Source organism: Lepisma saccharinum, chromosome 18 (assembly GCF_977018435.1).
Source record: "Lepisma saccharinum chromosome 18, izLepSacc3.1, whole genome shotgun sequence".
NCBI lineage: Eukaryota > Metazoa > Arthropoda > Insecta > Zygentoma > Lepismatidae > Lepisma > Lepisma saccharinum.
This window is the reverse complement of record NC_139246.1, coordinates 12,675,950-12,693,014: the sequence shown is the minus strand read 5'-3', so window position 1 is coordinate 12,693,014 and position 17,065 is coordinate 12,675,950. Positions and strand designations below refer to the sequence as shown.

The window sequence follows — 17,065 nt, the reverse complement described above, 5'->3', positions numbered from 1 at the left end:
ACCAGTCCAAACAAAATTCAACAAGACAGGACAAGAATAAACAAGATTCAACAAGACAGGACACAATATTACAGGTTAGAACCAGTCCAAACAAAATTCAACAAGACAGGACAAGAATAAACAAGATTGGACAATTAATAAACAGAAATTTTGAAAGCAAGGTTTTGATTGGTCCGACAAAACTATATAAGCCAGGGCACAGTGCAGATTCTTCACCATTGCTGGATCGGCAGTGGAACCCACAAGTGGGGGGCAGAACCTGAACAGGCTCCACCAAAGTATAGGAGAATTGAAGCATATAATTTGGCGGAATAACCCAAGTAAGGTCATAGAAACAATATACACTAATACAATAAAAGCCAATTTTTGGCAGGGGGGAGGGGGGGAAGAGGGGGGAAGCCCAAAGTGGTTCCTAAATACAAATCTCAAGAACTAATTGACATAGAGCTATGCAGTTTTTTTGTCTGTACTGAACCCAACTGATATTTTTTATTAAGCATAGAATTTTGATCATAGAAACAATATACACTGATGCAATAAAAGCCAATTTTTGGCAGGGGGGTCAAAGTGATTCCTAAATACAAAATCTCAAGAACTAATTGACATAGAGCTATGCAGTTTTTTGTCTGCACTGAACCCAACTGATTAAGCATAGAGATTAGATTTAAAACCCAGGAAATTTTATATAAATACCAAAGCCAAAAATATTAACACACACACACACACACACACACACACACACACACACACACACACACACACACACACACACACACAAAGCACAGTGCTGAACCCAACTGATATTTTTATCCAGCATAGAATTTTGAATTGAAGCCCAGGAAATTGTATATAATAAACAACAAGAAAAATGCCAAATCAAAAACATTGTAATCAATGCAATAAAAATATATCCAGCCCCAATTGGGCCAAGCACCAAAAAATTTGTAATCCAGACAAATACAGAACTCCCACAAAAATTTGCCCCAAATGCCATAGAGAATATAACATGGAATATTTCACATATAAACATAGAGATACTTGTTCTGCACAGTCATCAACATTGCCCCCACAACCATCTACATCTGGTCTGAAAAGGAAGCACGAAGCACCTGTTAATGCTGGACCTGCAAAGCAGCTATGCTATGCACCTATCCATAGCAGTTTTAATGCCCAACTTAGGGATTATCGGTTTGTATCAGAGCCAAGATGTGGCATTGATAATTTTTTGAACAGTGTAAATCCTGATCTGCAGGCAATTCTAAATGCACAAAATGGCTCTTATAAGCTGTCCCTCAAATTGTATACTCAATATAAGAAGCGAAATGGCACAAAATTTACACAGCCCCACAGAACAGAAACTGTACCGGTATATTCAAATGCAAATTCAGACACAATAATAAGCAGTTTAATGGATCAATTGAACATTAAACACTCTGAATTTGCGGCAAAAGAGTCTGGATGGAGCCTATGCGGCTCTCCTCACAAGTTATATGTTAATATTTCTGAATTCAGCCCATTACAAGGTTCTACATATTTGCCATTACCTGATAATATTAAAAACAGAAGAGCCGTGGTTAATATAGAAAATACCGACCTGAAATGCTTTTTGTGGTGTATATTAGCTGCTTTGTATCCAGTTTCAAGGCATCCTGAGAGAATAAATTATTACAAACAACATGAACATGATTTTGACGATGCAATGGAGGGTTTAGAATATCCAATGTCTGTACAGAATATTGATAAATTTGAAAAAAAGGCCAGGAATATCAATAATAAACAATTATCTATTAATGTATTTATTTGCTCCACTGGCCATGGCAATTGCTTGATAGAACCTCTCAGAATCAGTACAATTGACGATGAATCTGCTATTCCGATTGATTTGCTCTTAATTGAAGGGGATGGCACATATCATTACACTCTGATACATAATCTTGAAGCTTTAGTGAGGGCACAACTAGACAAATCTAATAGAATATTTAAGTTGTGCAGAAGATGTTTATGTGTATTTGATGGTCAAAAAATGGTGAAGGGGGTTCGGGAAGTGAATGCAGAAATTGCCAAAAACAAGTTAATTGAGCATCTGAAATACTGTGGCAACTATAAACCTGTTCATATGGTGATGCCCAATCCAAGTGAAAATTGCAAATTCAAAAAGTTTGAAGCCTTGTTGGAACACCCAGCATATATTGTCTGTGATTTTGAATCAATCCTCAAATCTCTTGCATCCTGCAAACCAGATCCTGAAGAATCTTCAATTACACCATACCAGCTACATGAACCTTCCAAGCTTTTATTATGTGATTGTACAGGATGGTGTTGTTAGTAAAGAATATTCATACATGGGGCCAGATGCCATCAAAATATTTGCACATAAAATAGAAAATGAGTGCCGTGACATAGCATCTAATATTTTATTAAAATCAAAACCCATGTTGCCTTTAACAGAGGATCAGATTGAAGATTTCAACAATGCAGAAAAATGCCCGGTATGTGATTCTGAATTTTCAGATACAAATATCAAGGTGAAACACCATTCTCATACAGATGGTCGATATAAAATGGCCCTGTGTAATAGCTGTAATATTAAGATCAAGAGACCAAAATTTGTCCCCATATTTTGCCATGGAGCATCCAATTATGATTTTCATCATTTGATCAGATATGAGGGGTTTGAGAAGCAGAATTTAAATATTTTAGCTGAAAATGATGAGAAATATATTGCTATTAGCAAAATAATTAAAGTTAATGGTGTTCCTATTCACATAAGATTTCTTGATTCTTACAGATTTTTATCTGCTAGCCTGGATACACTGGCCACTCAATTATCTGATGATCAATTCAAAATCACACGTGCATTGTTTCCAAATCAGGACCTGAAATTAATTAGGCGGAAGGGTGTATATCCATATGATTATGTTACAGATTTTCTAAATTTGATGAGTGTTCCCTGCCACCACAAGAAGAGTTTTACAGCAAAATCAGAGGTTCTGGAATCACAGATGAAGATTATCACCATGCCCAATTGGTGTGGAACAATTTAAAATGCCGGACATTTGGTGATTATCACATGGCATATTTGAAACTTGATGTGACCATCTTAGCAGATATAATGCAGACATTCAGAAAATCTTCTATGCAAAATTATGGACTGGACCCAGTGTATTTTTACAGTGCCCCGGGCCTAGCATGGGATGCAATGTTTTTAAATACCAAAATGCCATTGGATCTGATCCAAGATCAGAACATGTATCTGTTTATGGAGGAAGGTATAAAAGGAGGTATGGTGCAATGTTCTCAGAGATATGCCAGAGCAAATAACAAATATATGCCTGATTATGATCCAGCACGGCCATCAAATTATATAGTGTATGTAGATGCCAACAGCCTCTATGGTTCCGCTATGATGCAAAAACTGCCATATGCAGGGCTTGAATGGGTTGAAGATTTTAATATTGAAGATCTTCAGGACTTTGATGATAGTGACTATGGCCTATTCTTAGAGGTTGATCTGACAATTCCTGATGATTTACACAACAAATTTTCTGATCTGCCCCCAATTCCTGAGGTTCAGTGCTCACCTGGCTCTAAACAGAGGAAATTGATGATGACACTGGAGCCAAAACAGGGTTATGTCATATATTACAAGAACCTCCAGTTCCTGATGAATCATGGTGTTCAAGTGACCAAACTTGGCAAAGTTTTGAGGTTCAGGCACTCAGAATGGTTGAAACCATATATTAATACAAACACGGAGCTTCGAACATCTGCAAAGAGCCAATTTGATAAGTCCTTGTTTAAATTGATGGTCAATTCAGTATATGGCAAAACAATTGAAAATGTCAGAAAACATACCGATGTTAAAATAATTACTGACCCCAGCCTGAGCAAAAAATTGGTTGCAAAGCCTAATTTCAATTATAGAAGAATTTATGATGAAAATATGGCACTTTTCAACATGAAAAAAAACAAAAATTAAGTTTGATAAACCTATTTATGTAGGGGCTGCAATATTGGAATTGGCCAAATCACATATGTTAACATTGTATTATGATGTGTTGAAACCTTTTTATGGTGATAATATAAAATTGATGTACATGGACACGGATAGTTTTATTCTTGATATTCAAACAGAAGATGTTTATCAAGATATTGCACAGCCTGAATTGATTAAATACTTTGATACCAGTGAACATACAAGGATTCAACCCCACAACAAAAAAGTGCCTGGTAAGTTAAAAGATGAGACACTTGGTGATGTTATTGTGGAATTTGCTGGGTTAAGTGCCAAGATGTATAGTTTTAAAACATGTAATGCTGTTGTCAAAAAAGCCAAGGGCATTGGCAGAGTTACTGTTGAAAAAGAGCTTGAATTTGAAGATTATAAAAATTGTCTCAAATCCCAGAATTTAATCAAAACATCAGAATCCAGAATTCAGAGTGTGGATCACTTATTGACTTCAAATGTTGTAAGAAAAGTGGCTCTGGACCCACATGATGATAAGAGATGCATTTTATCATGTGGCATACATACTTTACCATGGGGTCATTGTGATTTGAAAAATGGCAATCAATGCCCAAGCACAGAGCATGATTTGAAATAAATAAACATGCCTATGAACTTATTTGGGTTCAAAAAACGGGCTATTATGGAGCTGCCACCACCACAACCCTCTTCTGATATGCAGTCTAAACTGAGTGGTTTCTTAATTATTCATCTGAACAGCATATTTACAGATGTTGATGATGAAACAGGCAAAATATTGTACATATTTAACAATAATTTAAATCATTACCAATTACCTGTAGGTGGGCAATTGCAATTTATTACAACTCCTGAGGGTGATGTTAAAATTTCAGTAGGGAGAAATATTTACAGAATTAAGCACTCAAACATGGTTTCTGGCACTGTTTATACTGTTTCTGCTGGTGACTGCTTATATATTGAAGTCCCTGGATCTTATGACAAGCTTATACCCTTTTTTATAGAATTAAGAATCAGATACTCTATAATAAATAACTACTAAACAAAATGCCTAATGATATTTTTGGCCATACAAGACATGAAGATCACAGTGATGAGATTTTGATGCTTGATGTCAGAGTCAAGAAATTAAGAAGTGATTTACAAGCTTTACAAACCACACTCAATGCCAGTCTTCAATTAGAAATTACAAATTTGCAATCACAATGCATGGACCCTCTTCTTAAAATTGATTCTGAACTCAAATTGCTGCTTCAGAAATATACTGACCTGGCCACATTAGATAATTTTCAAAGTTTAGAAGAAGCTGTTGCAGCTCTTCAAGCCAAATTTAAGACCCAAGCTAACAACTCTGAGCAATTGAAACAACAATTGGAAGAGCACATAAATAATGTCCAGACACAGCTCCAAACAATTGTCAAAAGCATAAAATCACAAGAAGATTTTGATGTAGTGATTTCCACTCTAAAAGAACAGATTCAGTCACTCCAAATACCTAATCTGGACCCTCTGAACAATGCCATAGCCGAGGTTAAAGAAAAAATTGAGACACTTGCAAATTTTATGAACAATTTGCCATCTTCTGATGCTTTGAATGCAATAACTCGGAGTGTAGCAAATATTAAGCTGCAACTTGAAACATATGAAGATTTTGGAAAAATTCAAAGTTCCATAACCCATCTTGAAGGTACAATAGCAGCAGTGCAAAGTGATTTGGCAAATGTACTAGAATCCAGATTGCCCGGGATTGTAGACACACTCATCAGTGTCCAGCAACAAATCACAAAGCTTGAAAACCTCAATACTGAATCTGAACTGTCTCATTTTCATCACTTGATAGATGATATCCAAACAAAACTTGAAATTTTACAACAATCCACACCCTCTCAGGCAGATATAGCCCTGCTCCAAAATGCTATGCAAAATGTGGCTGATGCTTCTGAATTAAACAATGTAAAATTGGCACTTGAATTTTTGCAAAATACAGTATCAAATCTGCCTACATCGCAGGAACTTAAAAATATTAAGAGAGCAGTGAATAGGATATTGAAATCAGAAGATATCAAGAATATCCAAGCAGAGATCAAACATCTCACCCAGACAGTGGCCACTCTTCCAACCAATCGACATATTAATGAACTGCATGCCCTGTTTGAGGATATCAGAAGACAGGTCCATGATCTTACTGCTCAAAATTCAAAATTGGCAATTGTTGAAAATTTGCAACAAATTGTAGCTAATATCAAGCAACAGCTAGGAACCATGGAATCCAATCAAGCAAATGCTCTCTCTGTTTTTGCCACCCAGCTACAAGAAATTGTGCAACAATACAAGAGACTTGCTGTGGACATAAAAATCAAGCCGGGCCATGATGATGTTGTTAGGACCATCAATGAGCATCTTGAATCTGTAACAAGCAGATTGCTCACAGCAGAAAAGGAAATAACAGGCATAATTGAAAATCCTAAACATACAGTAATTCTTGAATTGTACAGCATCCCCAACAAAGAATATGATTCTCCATTTACACCAGGTGGCAAAATATATATGCTGTCCCCTGCACAATTTTATTATCAATTTTTTGTTGGGGGCACATTGAGACCAATCAAGATGAAATATTGGCTTCAACCACAGGCACACTACTACCCCACCTTATCAATAACAAATGCTGATAACAAAGTGAAAATTACCAGTGTGGAATTAGAGGATTTTACAGATCCCAATACATTAGAAACAGCCTATGCTGAAGATGATGGCTCTCTGGAATTTAAAATACAAATAGGGGACAAATTATATTTAGAAAATCCTGCAGTATCAGCTGCTGAACACCCTATAGTTGCAATATTCTTGTTTACATATTATGTCTAGAAAAATTATTGTTGATGAATTACACAGACAAGCCCGACATAATTTTAAGAGACTCCCAGTAGTCACAAAGGGCATAGATGATTTATGGCAAAGCGACTTGATTGAAATGGCAAGTGGACAGTTGAAAAACTTAGACAAAATCAACAAGGGCTACAAGTATCTACTCACTGTAATAGACACATTTTCAAAATTTGCCTGGGCTGTGCCACTCAAATCCAAGACTGGAACATGTGTTACAGAAGCTTTGAGAACAATCATCAATCAGAGTGGAAGATCCCCGCGCTATTTGCAAACAGATAATGGCAAAGAATTTTATAATTCAGTGTTTCAACAATTTATTAAAAGCCAGGCAATAAAACATTATTCGAGTTACAGTAACCTCAAGGCCTCAATTGTAGAGAGATTCAACAGAACCTTAAAAAATCTTATGTATAAACAATTTACACTTCAAGGTAATTATAAATGGATTAATATTCTTCCAGAACTTCTACATATATATAACAACTCGGTCCATTCCACAATCAACATGAAACCCTCTGAAGTAACTTCATCTGATGAGCAAAAATTGATCAGCACTGTTTATTATCCTAAATATCAACCAACAACAAGAAAGGCCAAATACAAGATTGGGGATCAAGTAAGAATAAGCAAATATAAGCACTTATTCAAGAGAGGCTTTACAAGAAACTGGAGCACTGAATTATTTACAGTGGTTCAGGTTAAACCTGGGACCCTTAACACATATATAATAAAGGATCACCGAGGAGAAATTCTCAAAGGCAGGTTCTATGAACAAGAGCTCAGCAAAACTAAACAGCCTGACACATATCTCATAGAAAAAATTATCCGCAGAAAAGGCAACAAGTTACTTGTCAAATGGCTAGGACTCCCAGAACACAGCTGGATCGATGCAAACAAAATAATAATATGAGCACCTGGGATGTTATAAAAAGGCTGCCAGAACCTGAACAACAAAATAAGAGAAATGGCAAATTGCTGCCATTAGGTGTCTTATTGTTGGGCCATCTGCTTGTGGTAAAACTACACTAATGGTTGATAATTTTTTATTGGCACCCAACTGGTTAGACTGGAAAAACAGGCACTTGTATGTCTTCTCTAAGAGCTTGGGACAATTAAAATATCAGCAGCTGATGAAGCTATATGATGGATTGGATATTGCAACTTTTGAACCAGATGTTAAGCCACTTGATGAATGTCTCGATAATTCTGTTGTTGTGTTTGATGACATTATATTGGATAATCAAAACAAGGTTAGAAATTTTTTTACACAGGGCCGGCACAAAAACATTGATTGCTTCTACCTGGCACAGACTTTTTCAAAAATACCCAAGCAGCTGATCCGGGACAACAGCAATTTTATATGTGTGTTTCATCAAGACCATACCAACCTCAAACACATACATGATGAATATGTAGGTGGGGACCTGAGCTACAATGATTTTTCCAAGTTTTGCAGCAGGTGCTGGAACCAGGACAGTTATGGGGTTGTCACAATTGATATGACAAGAACACCCAGTAGTGGCAAATACAGAAATAAAATCAACAATTTTCTAGACATTGAAACATAAATAAATAACCATGAAAAGGCCAATTATTGATGATCTTAAATTAAGAGATTATCTTGTAAAAAGATTTAAGGGATGGAAATCAGAGAACCGAGGAATTTATGAAAAACACAAACAAACAGAACAGCCTGTAATTGATGCTATTAATAATTTACGTAAGAATATCAAAACTGTTACAGAGCAAAATCAAAATTTGCTCACAGAGCTTGTACCTGTAGCTGCAAGGAACATATTAGATTATCCATTCACCCCACTTTCAAGTATTCATACACCTAGTCCTATTGCTCCTAGAAGAATTGAGGCTAGTCAGGATCCTATTGAATTGGGTCTTCTTGCTCAAAAATATTTAACCACACCTAAAGACAATAAAGATGAGGTTTTTGGCTTATATGCTGACACAGAGCTTGATGGCAGCATCATACATAGAATTGGCAATTTCAGAGTAACATTTATGGGAGATGATATAATTGTATATTCAGAATCTCGACTTGGAGAAAAAGGTGCTTTTGTTAAGTACTCCGGAACACCTGGATTGTGGGAACTGATGACTAGGAAAAGGCCTGGCAGCTATACAGATCAAGATTATGAGGATTACAAAGAAATATTAATAAAATCAGATGCTCTATACCAGAACAATGATCCCACACAAAAAAGAGTCAAGTCGAGCAGTGGGGCAAAATACAACAATTTAATCAAGCCCATATGGTCACAGATCAAGACTGGCAGTGGAATCAAACAATACAACACCCTGCCTAAAGAATTTGTGTGGGTTGATGATGTCAGGAAACTTGTAGATAGGTTATTGGTAATAGCTGGGGAGGAAAATGCTGGGAACCACAATTTTTACAATGAAAAGGTTGGAATTATGGACATGATAAGCACAAAATTGTCAAATTTTATAGTGAATGACACTAAGGGGATTGGATATCTCATAAAAATTATTAATACTTTACCACCTAAATTTTGGAATATTTCTGAGGGTCGGGGCCTTGTTAATGACATTATAAACAAGCTGCCATTTGAACTACACATTCCAGGCTATCAATATTGTGGTCCAGGCACAAAATTGGATCATAGATTAAACAGAGGGGATCCTGGTGTTAATCCCTTAGATGCTGCTTGTAGAGACCATGATATTGCATACAACACACATTCTGATCTTGACATGAGACATGTTGCAGACAAGAAATTAGAAGAGGCTGCATTTGGCAGATTTGTAAGCAAAGATGCTTCTTTAAGTGAAAAAATAGCAGCATTGGGAACCACCATAGCTATGAGCACCAAACATAAACTGGGGTGGGGGTTGTGAATATATATATAATAAACCTACAATGAAGGCCAAGGGTGTTATGTATCAAATACCTTATGCAGGTCTCAAATCTCTTGGGCCTATTGATAGCCTTTTGACCAAAAAGCAGCGCAAGAAGAAAAATTCTTGTATTGCCAAGGGTCATGGTATGAAATTGTTGCTTAGTACCCCCCAATTAAAAAAATTACAACAATCAAGAAAAAAATCACATTTGGGGGGATTTATATTTACCATCCCTGCCATCTTAGCTGCTCTCGGGGCTGTGGGGAGCTTGGCTGGGGGATCAGCTGCAATAGCAAAAACAGTAATAGATGCCAAGAAAAATAGGGCAGAATTAGATGAGCAGAAGCGCCATAACCTGGCAATGGAGAAACAAGGCAAAGGTGTTAAGAGAGCCATGAATAAGTTTAAAAAAACAAGAGCCGCTTACAAACCAAGATATTGAAGCTTTAATCAAGCCACTGGGCATCAAACATTTTAGAGGTGTGTACATGTCTGATTCTTTGCCAGAACAACCACTCAACAAAGAGTGTGGCATTGTTAATTTGGATGAGTACAAAAATCAGGGCACTCACTGGATTTGTTATCTTAAATATTTAAAAGATGAGGCATTTGTGTTTGATTCATTTGGAGGTGTTCCACCTGAAAATTTAATAAAATATCTAAATTCAGCTAATCTTTATTACAATAATGCCCGTGTTCAAAACTTCAAAGATGTTAATTGCGGACATTTGTGTTTATCTGTTCTTAGATATATGTCTCAAATAAATAAACCATCAATTGAAGATTTTCAAAAGGCCTTGTGGTATCTGAAACATCATGGGGGTATTTCATCTCACCAGCCAAAATTCAATATTGAAACTCAAATTGCATGATGACATAGTGTATCCCAAAACAATAGCTCTCAGAGCATTTTACGGCATGTACCTGATCCCTAATATTACACACCACAACAATACAATTGCAGTAGGGGATGAAAAAATTGTCATCACTCCAGGGCAATATAATCTGTCCACTTTAAATGCTCAATTACCCAGAGGTATAGTGTTAAGTCAAAATTCTGTCACTCACAGAGTAGAGATTGTATCTGCCACAGAAACAGTGGATCTGGGTACTATAGGAGAGCTGTTAGGCTTTGAGAACAACACAAAACTTGAACCAGCAATCAAACACACTGCTATGAATATACCTAAATTCTTAGCCATAGAGACTCTAAATATTCACTGTAATGTGGCAGAGGGTATGATCACCAAATCAAATGGCATAGGCACTCACAAACAAACCGGCATCATTGCAACATTCAAGCCTAATTCTGAATTCATGGAGCCAATCATCTACAATCCATCCCCAACATTATATTTTCCTGTGTGTCATAATAGAATAGATAATATTGAATTGATGGTCACTAATGAAAAAGAAGAATTAGTTGATTTTGCTGGAGCCACAACAACTGCTATCATAGAGATTAACATTTAAATAAAAATACATACAAGAAGAAAATGGAAAATATTGAGAGTTATGAGCTACAATCATTCCCCCCAAACAGGAGGACATTTGCAAATTTAAATCAACCCAACACAGAGATTGAGGTTGATCTTGATGTAGGGGATGGATTTATACACCCTCACAGAGCAGATCTATACATCAAATTTGATGTTGTAAAGCTCGATGGAACAGATTATCCGGCAAATTCAAATATAAGATTGGTGGACAATTTTGTGCCACATCTCTTCTCTGAAATTGAGATCAGAAAGCATGGCGTTGTTATAAACAGAGTGGATTATCCCGGCATTACCTCCACAGCTTTGGCCACACTAAAATTATCCAAAACCGAGGCTTCTTACTACAAAATAGGTGGATTTGAGGCTGGTGATAAGATATTATCTAAAAACCACACAGTGCTGTTCCCGATGCGCCTATTGCCAGGATTCTTCTCGGATTTCAAAGATATTATGTGGAAGGGTGGTTTAAGAATCACATTTAGAAGAGCTGCAAATGATAACAATGCTTTGATGAGGTACAGTGCAATAAACCCTACAGGGGAAGCTCTGCCCAATACCCTACCTGATGCAGGCAAATGCATTATTCAGACTATGGAGTTAAGAATCCCTGTTGTTGAATATGAGGCCAGTTATGCTCTTAAATACAAAGCTGATATAATAAAAAATCCACGGGTTCCTCTGCAATTTTATACATATCAATGTGTACAGAAGCCCGCAACTGGTACATATTATGAGTTTGATGCCACAAATTCATTCTCCAGCATACAATATGACATGCCTGATTTTGTAGTGGTATTGTTTCAGACTGGAAGACACAACAATCAGGAAAAAAATTCAAGTAAATTTGATAGCTGCAACATCAAGAACATATATCTTAAAAATGGCAGAAATGAGGTATTTCCTAGAGAAAATTACAATTTAGACATGTCCAAGAATGATTTCCTTAAATTATATGAAGCATTTACATCATTCAAAAGGGTCACTACTGGCAATACTGACATGTATTACACACCAGATGAATTCAAAGCACAGAGACCCATGTTTGTAATCAACACTTCAAAAAGGAAACAGGTTGTGGTGAATGACAGGACAAATATTAAAATTATCTGTGAATTCCATGAGGCTTTACCTGATGACACTATATGTAGTGTTATTCTCATAGGTGAAAAATCATATGTTTATGATGTAAGAAATGAGAGAGTCACGGAGCAATTCTAGAGGGTCTCTGCATATTGCATTGTTTTAATATTGGATATGCAAGTTGAGGCTGGTATCCAATTGAACTTAAACCAGAAGTAAATATGTGTGAGTAGGTATGGGTGTGTCCTGGCCTAGTTTTAAGTGTGGCCAAAAAAATATCAAGAGGGGCATATTTTTGACAAGTTTATGGACAACAATCTCACAAAAGTGCCTTTTGTAAGTATAGGCACATCAATCTGAGGGGGGGTCATACTTTCTCATGGAATCCATGAGGGCTTTTTTACAAAAATCTTGGATTAGAGGGAGTACTACACTTGAGCAAAAAAGCTCATATGGGCATGTTGAGCTAGGTTTAAGTGTAGACAATTCTGCTTGAGGGGGGTTCATACTTTCTCGGGTTTATAATATCATCAATCCCACTACTATGGTGATAGACAATTTGAACAGCAATACTCATGGATCCAACTGTACTAGGAGTGAAACAATATTAAATAGATTGGGATGAGTTTCACCAGTAGCGAGTTAGGATTTGGTTTGCAGCACTTCGAGTGCGCCAGCCCCCCTAACCCCGTCTCAACCCAAGGGGGGGGGTTGGTGGGGTTATAACCCCCCCTTTTGGTCCAGTATTTCTAAAAAAAAGATCGTCAAAGGCCGGAAAAATATGGCAAATTGAGGACTGACTACTTAAAAAATGTACACAAAACCCCTCCCTTTCGAAAATCCTGGGCACCACTGCTTCTCAAAACTACAGCATGCGGGAAATGTAACGATCAATAACGAGGAGCATAATTATTGTTGTTAGTATAATGAAATGACTGGCCCGTAGCAAGAGGTAGGCTAGATGACTTGAGTTTGGGCCTCCATGCACATAAGGCACCACTCATTTTATTTTTAACAAAGTCAGAAAATGCAACGGAGAAATTTACCCTTGGCAGAGGTAAGCCGAGACGGAAATCATGCAAAGTGTTACTACTGTCGGATTAAAAATTATAGATACTCGAGTTTGTACCATAGGCGGAGTTCTGGAGGAGCCAGGGGGGGGGGCCTGGCTCCCAACTTAAAAATACTAAAAAAATAACACATGATTAAGTTCAGTTACTACATTTTTGTTATGAAGCCATACCTCAAATCTTGACGTTTGGCATGATGGCATGTGCGCTAATTGCGCCGCAATAGCGGGTCTTAGACGATTTGATTGATGTTTACAGTTTGAAGAAAGAAAAACATAAAATGGCTTTGTGTTGAGTCAACAGTTCTGCTGGGGCATTAAAATAACTTTTCAAGGTAATTTTTCTAAAATTTATGAAGCTTACTATTGTACCGTAACTTTTTTAAAGTAATACAAGTATTGTAAGTATCAATAAAAAATTAATGAAATGCAAAATGCAATAATCGTACTGTTTTGCTTCTTTTAAAAGTGACAACCAATATACTAATTAATATTTGTTTACTTAAGAGAGGATTTCCGGGGGAAGGCCTCCGGACCCCTTATAAACTATGGGATATTCAATAACCCTCAGGTACATCATATGCTTCTCCCAGAGTCTGCCCCCCCAAAGCAAAAGCTCAAACTCCGCCCATGGTTTGGACTCCAATTAAAAATTAACCAGTATACCTACATAAGAACGAGTTACACCAAAAGTTAGCTTATTCAATTGTGCGTTAATCTATGCTAACCTAATGTCTTTTCGAGTATGCGTTATATTTTATATTGCCATGAGATGAAAAAAGGGCCGTTTTTTTTTTTAGTTTTGTAAACCATCGATCTCTTTGAAATTCTATAAATAAAAAACGGGTGGTTCGATTGTGATGACATTTTAGAATGGTACAGGCAGAAATAATTTAAACATAATTCTCAATTTTCAGATTTTTAAAATTTCTCAAAAAAAGATCATCAACTTTGCGAAACAACTTTTTCTTAGTATTGGGTAGTCTTACAAATACAATATTGATATTGTTTTGAAGCTCTTTGCATCTGTTTTAAAAATCCATTATCTCTGTGAATTCACATTGCGAAACCGATTTTACACAGATTTTTATTCAACGGCGTAAAGCTGTACGTGGAATGTGGCAATACCTCACGCAGTTACAGCCCGCAGTTTCCAGGTGCAACGGACATCGTTGTGTGCAGATTAACGAGGAATTTAACAAGCTAGATTTTGATGTAACCCGTTTTTATGTAGTACAAACTCGAGTATCTATAATTTTTAATCCGATAGTAGACCGTTGTTCCTGTTCAAGATTTTGTAGTGATGAATTGACCCCTAGAATAGGGTTGCCAGACGTCTCGTATATACGGGATTGTCCACTTTTTTAAAGAAATGTCCCGGTGTCCGGGAAAATGTTCTCGGGACGCCCATTTGTCCCGTATTTACCTTAAAAAAAACGAATTCAAATTTATTTCAAAATCATTTTATACAACAAGAAATTAATAACAATTTATAACTAATCTAATTGGATACCAATTACCATTTACCACTCAATCCTCATATTAACATCGGCGTAGAACTGCTCATTGTCGATATGTCGAATAACAAGCGACTCACGACTGGCAAAGGCAGTTCTGGTTCTAATACAGCTATCACTATTTCTTTTCTTGGTCAATGGAATCAGAGTAGAGTGGATAATATTCAGGGCTTAGGTGATGTAAAAAGAAAGTGTTCTTATAGTAGCGATTGTTCTACGTAAACAAAGGTCCTCGTAATGGACGCCCTTGTAATCAAGGGGTCCCGGGTTCGATACCCGGTGGAGGCACATAGGGGTTCCGATCCCACTTTAAATTGTAGGTCCAGTTCCGATTAATCTTACTGTGCATAAAGTGAACTTAAAACACCAAATCAAACAATCAAATCTTAAAGGACGCCAAGTCTTCACTCAAATATTAATATATTTTGTCAAAATGTTAAAAATTCGGCATTAACAATGCTTTAAACTGCAATTGATTTTGTAATGTTTGAAAATGTTATAAAAATAAATTTAACTATATCCATGTCTATATGTCCCGTTTTTTTTTATTTGAGAAATCTGGCAACCATACCCTAGATACTTGAATTGGGGGGTCACCACGTGAAAATACTCTGTACACGACGTTCCCTGTTCGATCAAGTCACGAAAAGACCTCTATAATAAATCCTTTTCTATTTATGAGGTTGCCTCCACATGATGGAAATTAATAAGATGAAACTACACTCATAAGTCCATTGTCTTTTGTTCCAGTGGACCCTTACCCAGTGGCAATTCCAGCTGAAATTCGTTACCTGCCGCAAGCTGGAGGAGTGGTTAGCTCTGAGCCCTCGCTGATCGTCAACCACGCGGCCATCGCCGAGGAGGAGGCCCCCGTCAACAAGAGCGACATGGCGACGGTCACGTACACCCTCTGGATAGGCCCCAACATCACAGAGAACTTCACGTTGACCCTTCAGGTGCCAAAGAACACCACTTTCTTCCAGGTCATGAAGATGGCGGCAGAGGAGGATGACCACTATGAGTAAGTATTGTACAGTCACGGTCACTTCTGGATTGTAACTAACCAATTGAAAGTCAATGTTATCGTTATAAACCACAACTGTCCCTGACTGTACAACCGCTCGCATTCTTTGATTGACTGAGTTGGTGTATTTCATTTCGCTTTTCTGCCACTTTTGGCTAATCGCGACGATGAGGATGAGTGATGATATGATGAAATTGTTGAAGAAGCACTTGCAAGGAACACACATGCCCAGGCCAGAATTCAAACCATCATAAATTTGAAAAATCGCACAAGAATTATAGGAAACGATCGAGTTTATTACAAAAATCAGTTTTTAAAGTACACTTATGCTAATCGGGACTGGAACTAAAGTTTATAGTGGAATCGAATCATCATGTGCCTCCACCGGGTATCGAACCCGTGACCCTTGATTACAAGGAGTCAACGTTACCACATGCCATCTTGGAGGCCCTGAGGAAGCAATCATAAACTACGAAAATATCTTAATATCCTTACATATATCACAAATTTATTGTACATATTTCAAAGATTTTCGTTACAGAAAAATCCTGGCCTTATGCAATGACACATCATCAAAACACTATATTTTTTTCGCTTTACTGTATATGGTAGCATTTCGCCTGTGGTTTAGAAAAAACGCATAGGGAAATGCTTCCATCTAATGTGGGTATTAACGTTGAGGTGTGTAAAATGAGACACCTATATCATGAAGTACTTGCTTTCCTGTACGACGTTGTGTGTGTTGCATAACTCTACGGCGATGAATGAGCTAGTTTTCAACGCACATAACGTCATGTAGGATCTAGATGTCCCATATTTGTTGTGAATGACTGTACATATTTAAATGATTTTGTATATTTCAGATTTTCGTCCTCCGTCTGGCCCAATGGGCATTACGTGCACACAATTAATGGGTTCAAAGAGCAGCCCATTGGATACCACTATTGGCTCCTGTATCGTTTGACCACCCTGCCAGACCCTGCATATCCACCGGGAACAACAATGGTAGCCCCAGGAGGTAATGCATTTAATACACACATTGTTGTAATGCAGGGTGGATAAAAATCATGATTTTTATTTAAAAAACTAATTTTTCATGATTTTTTATTTAAATCGATTTAAAAA

The 17,065-nt window shown here is 37.0% G+C and overlaps 1 protein-coding gene across 2 annotated transcripts in view; it reads left to right on the top strand.

Annotated features, from left to right (window-relative positions):
- Nucleotides 1–17,065, top strand: part of LOC146002401 (uncharacterized protein CG3556-like) — a 365,519-nt gene that overhangs the window by 344,215 nt on the left and 4,239 nt on the right. For both annotated transcript variants that reach the window (XM_083140158.1, XM_083140157.1), the window contains exons 8-9: nt 15,667–15,937; nt 16,804–16,958. In XM_083140158.1, the coding sequence (XP_082996284.1) occupies nt 15,667–15,937; nt 16,804–16,958 (426 nt within the window). The remainder of the gene's footprint in view (nt 1–15,666; nt 15,938–16,803; nt 16,959–17,065) is intronic.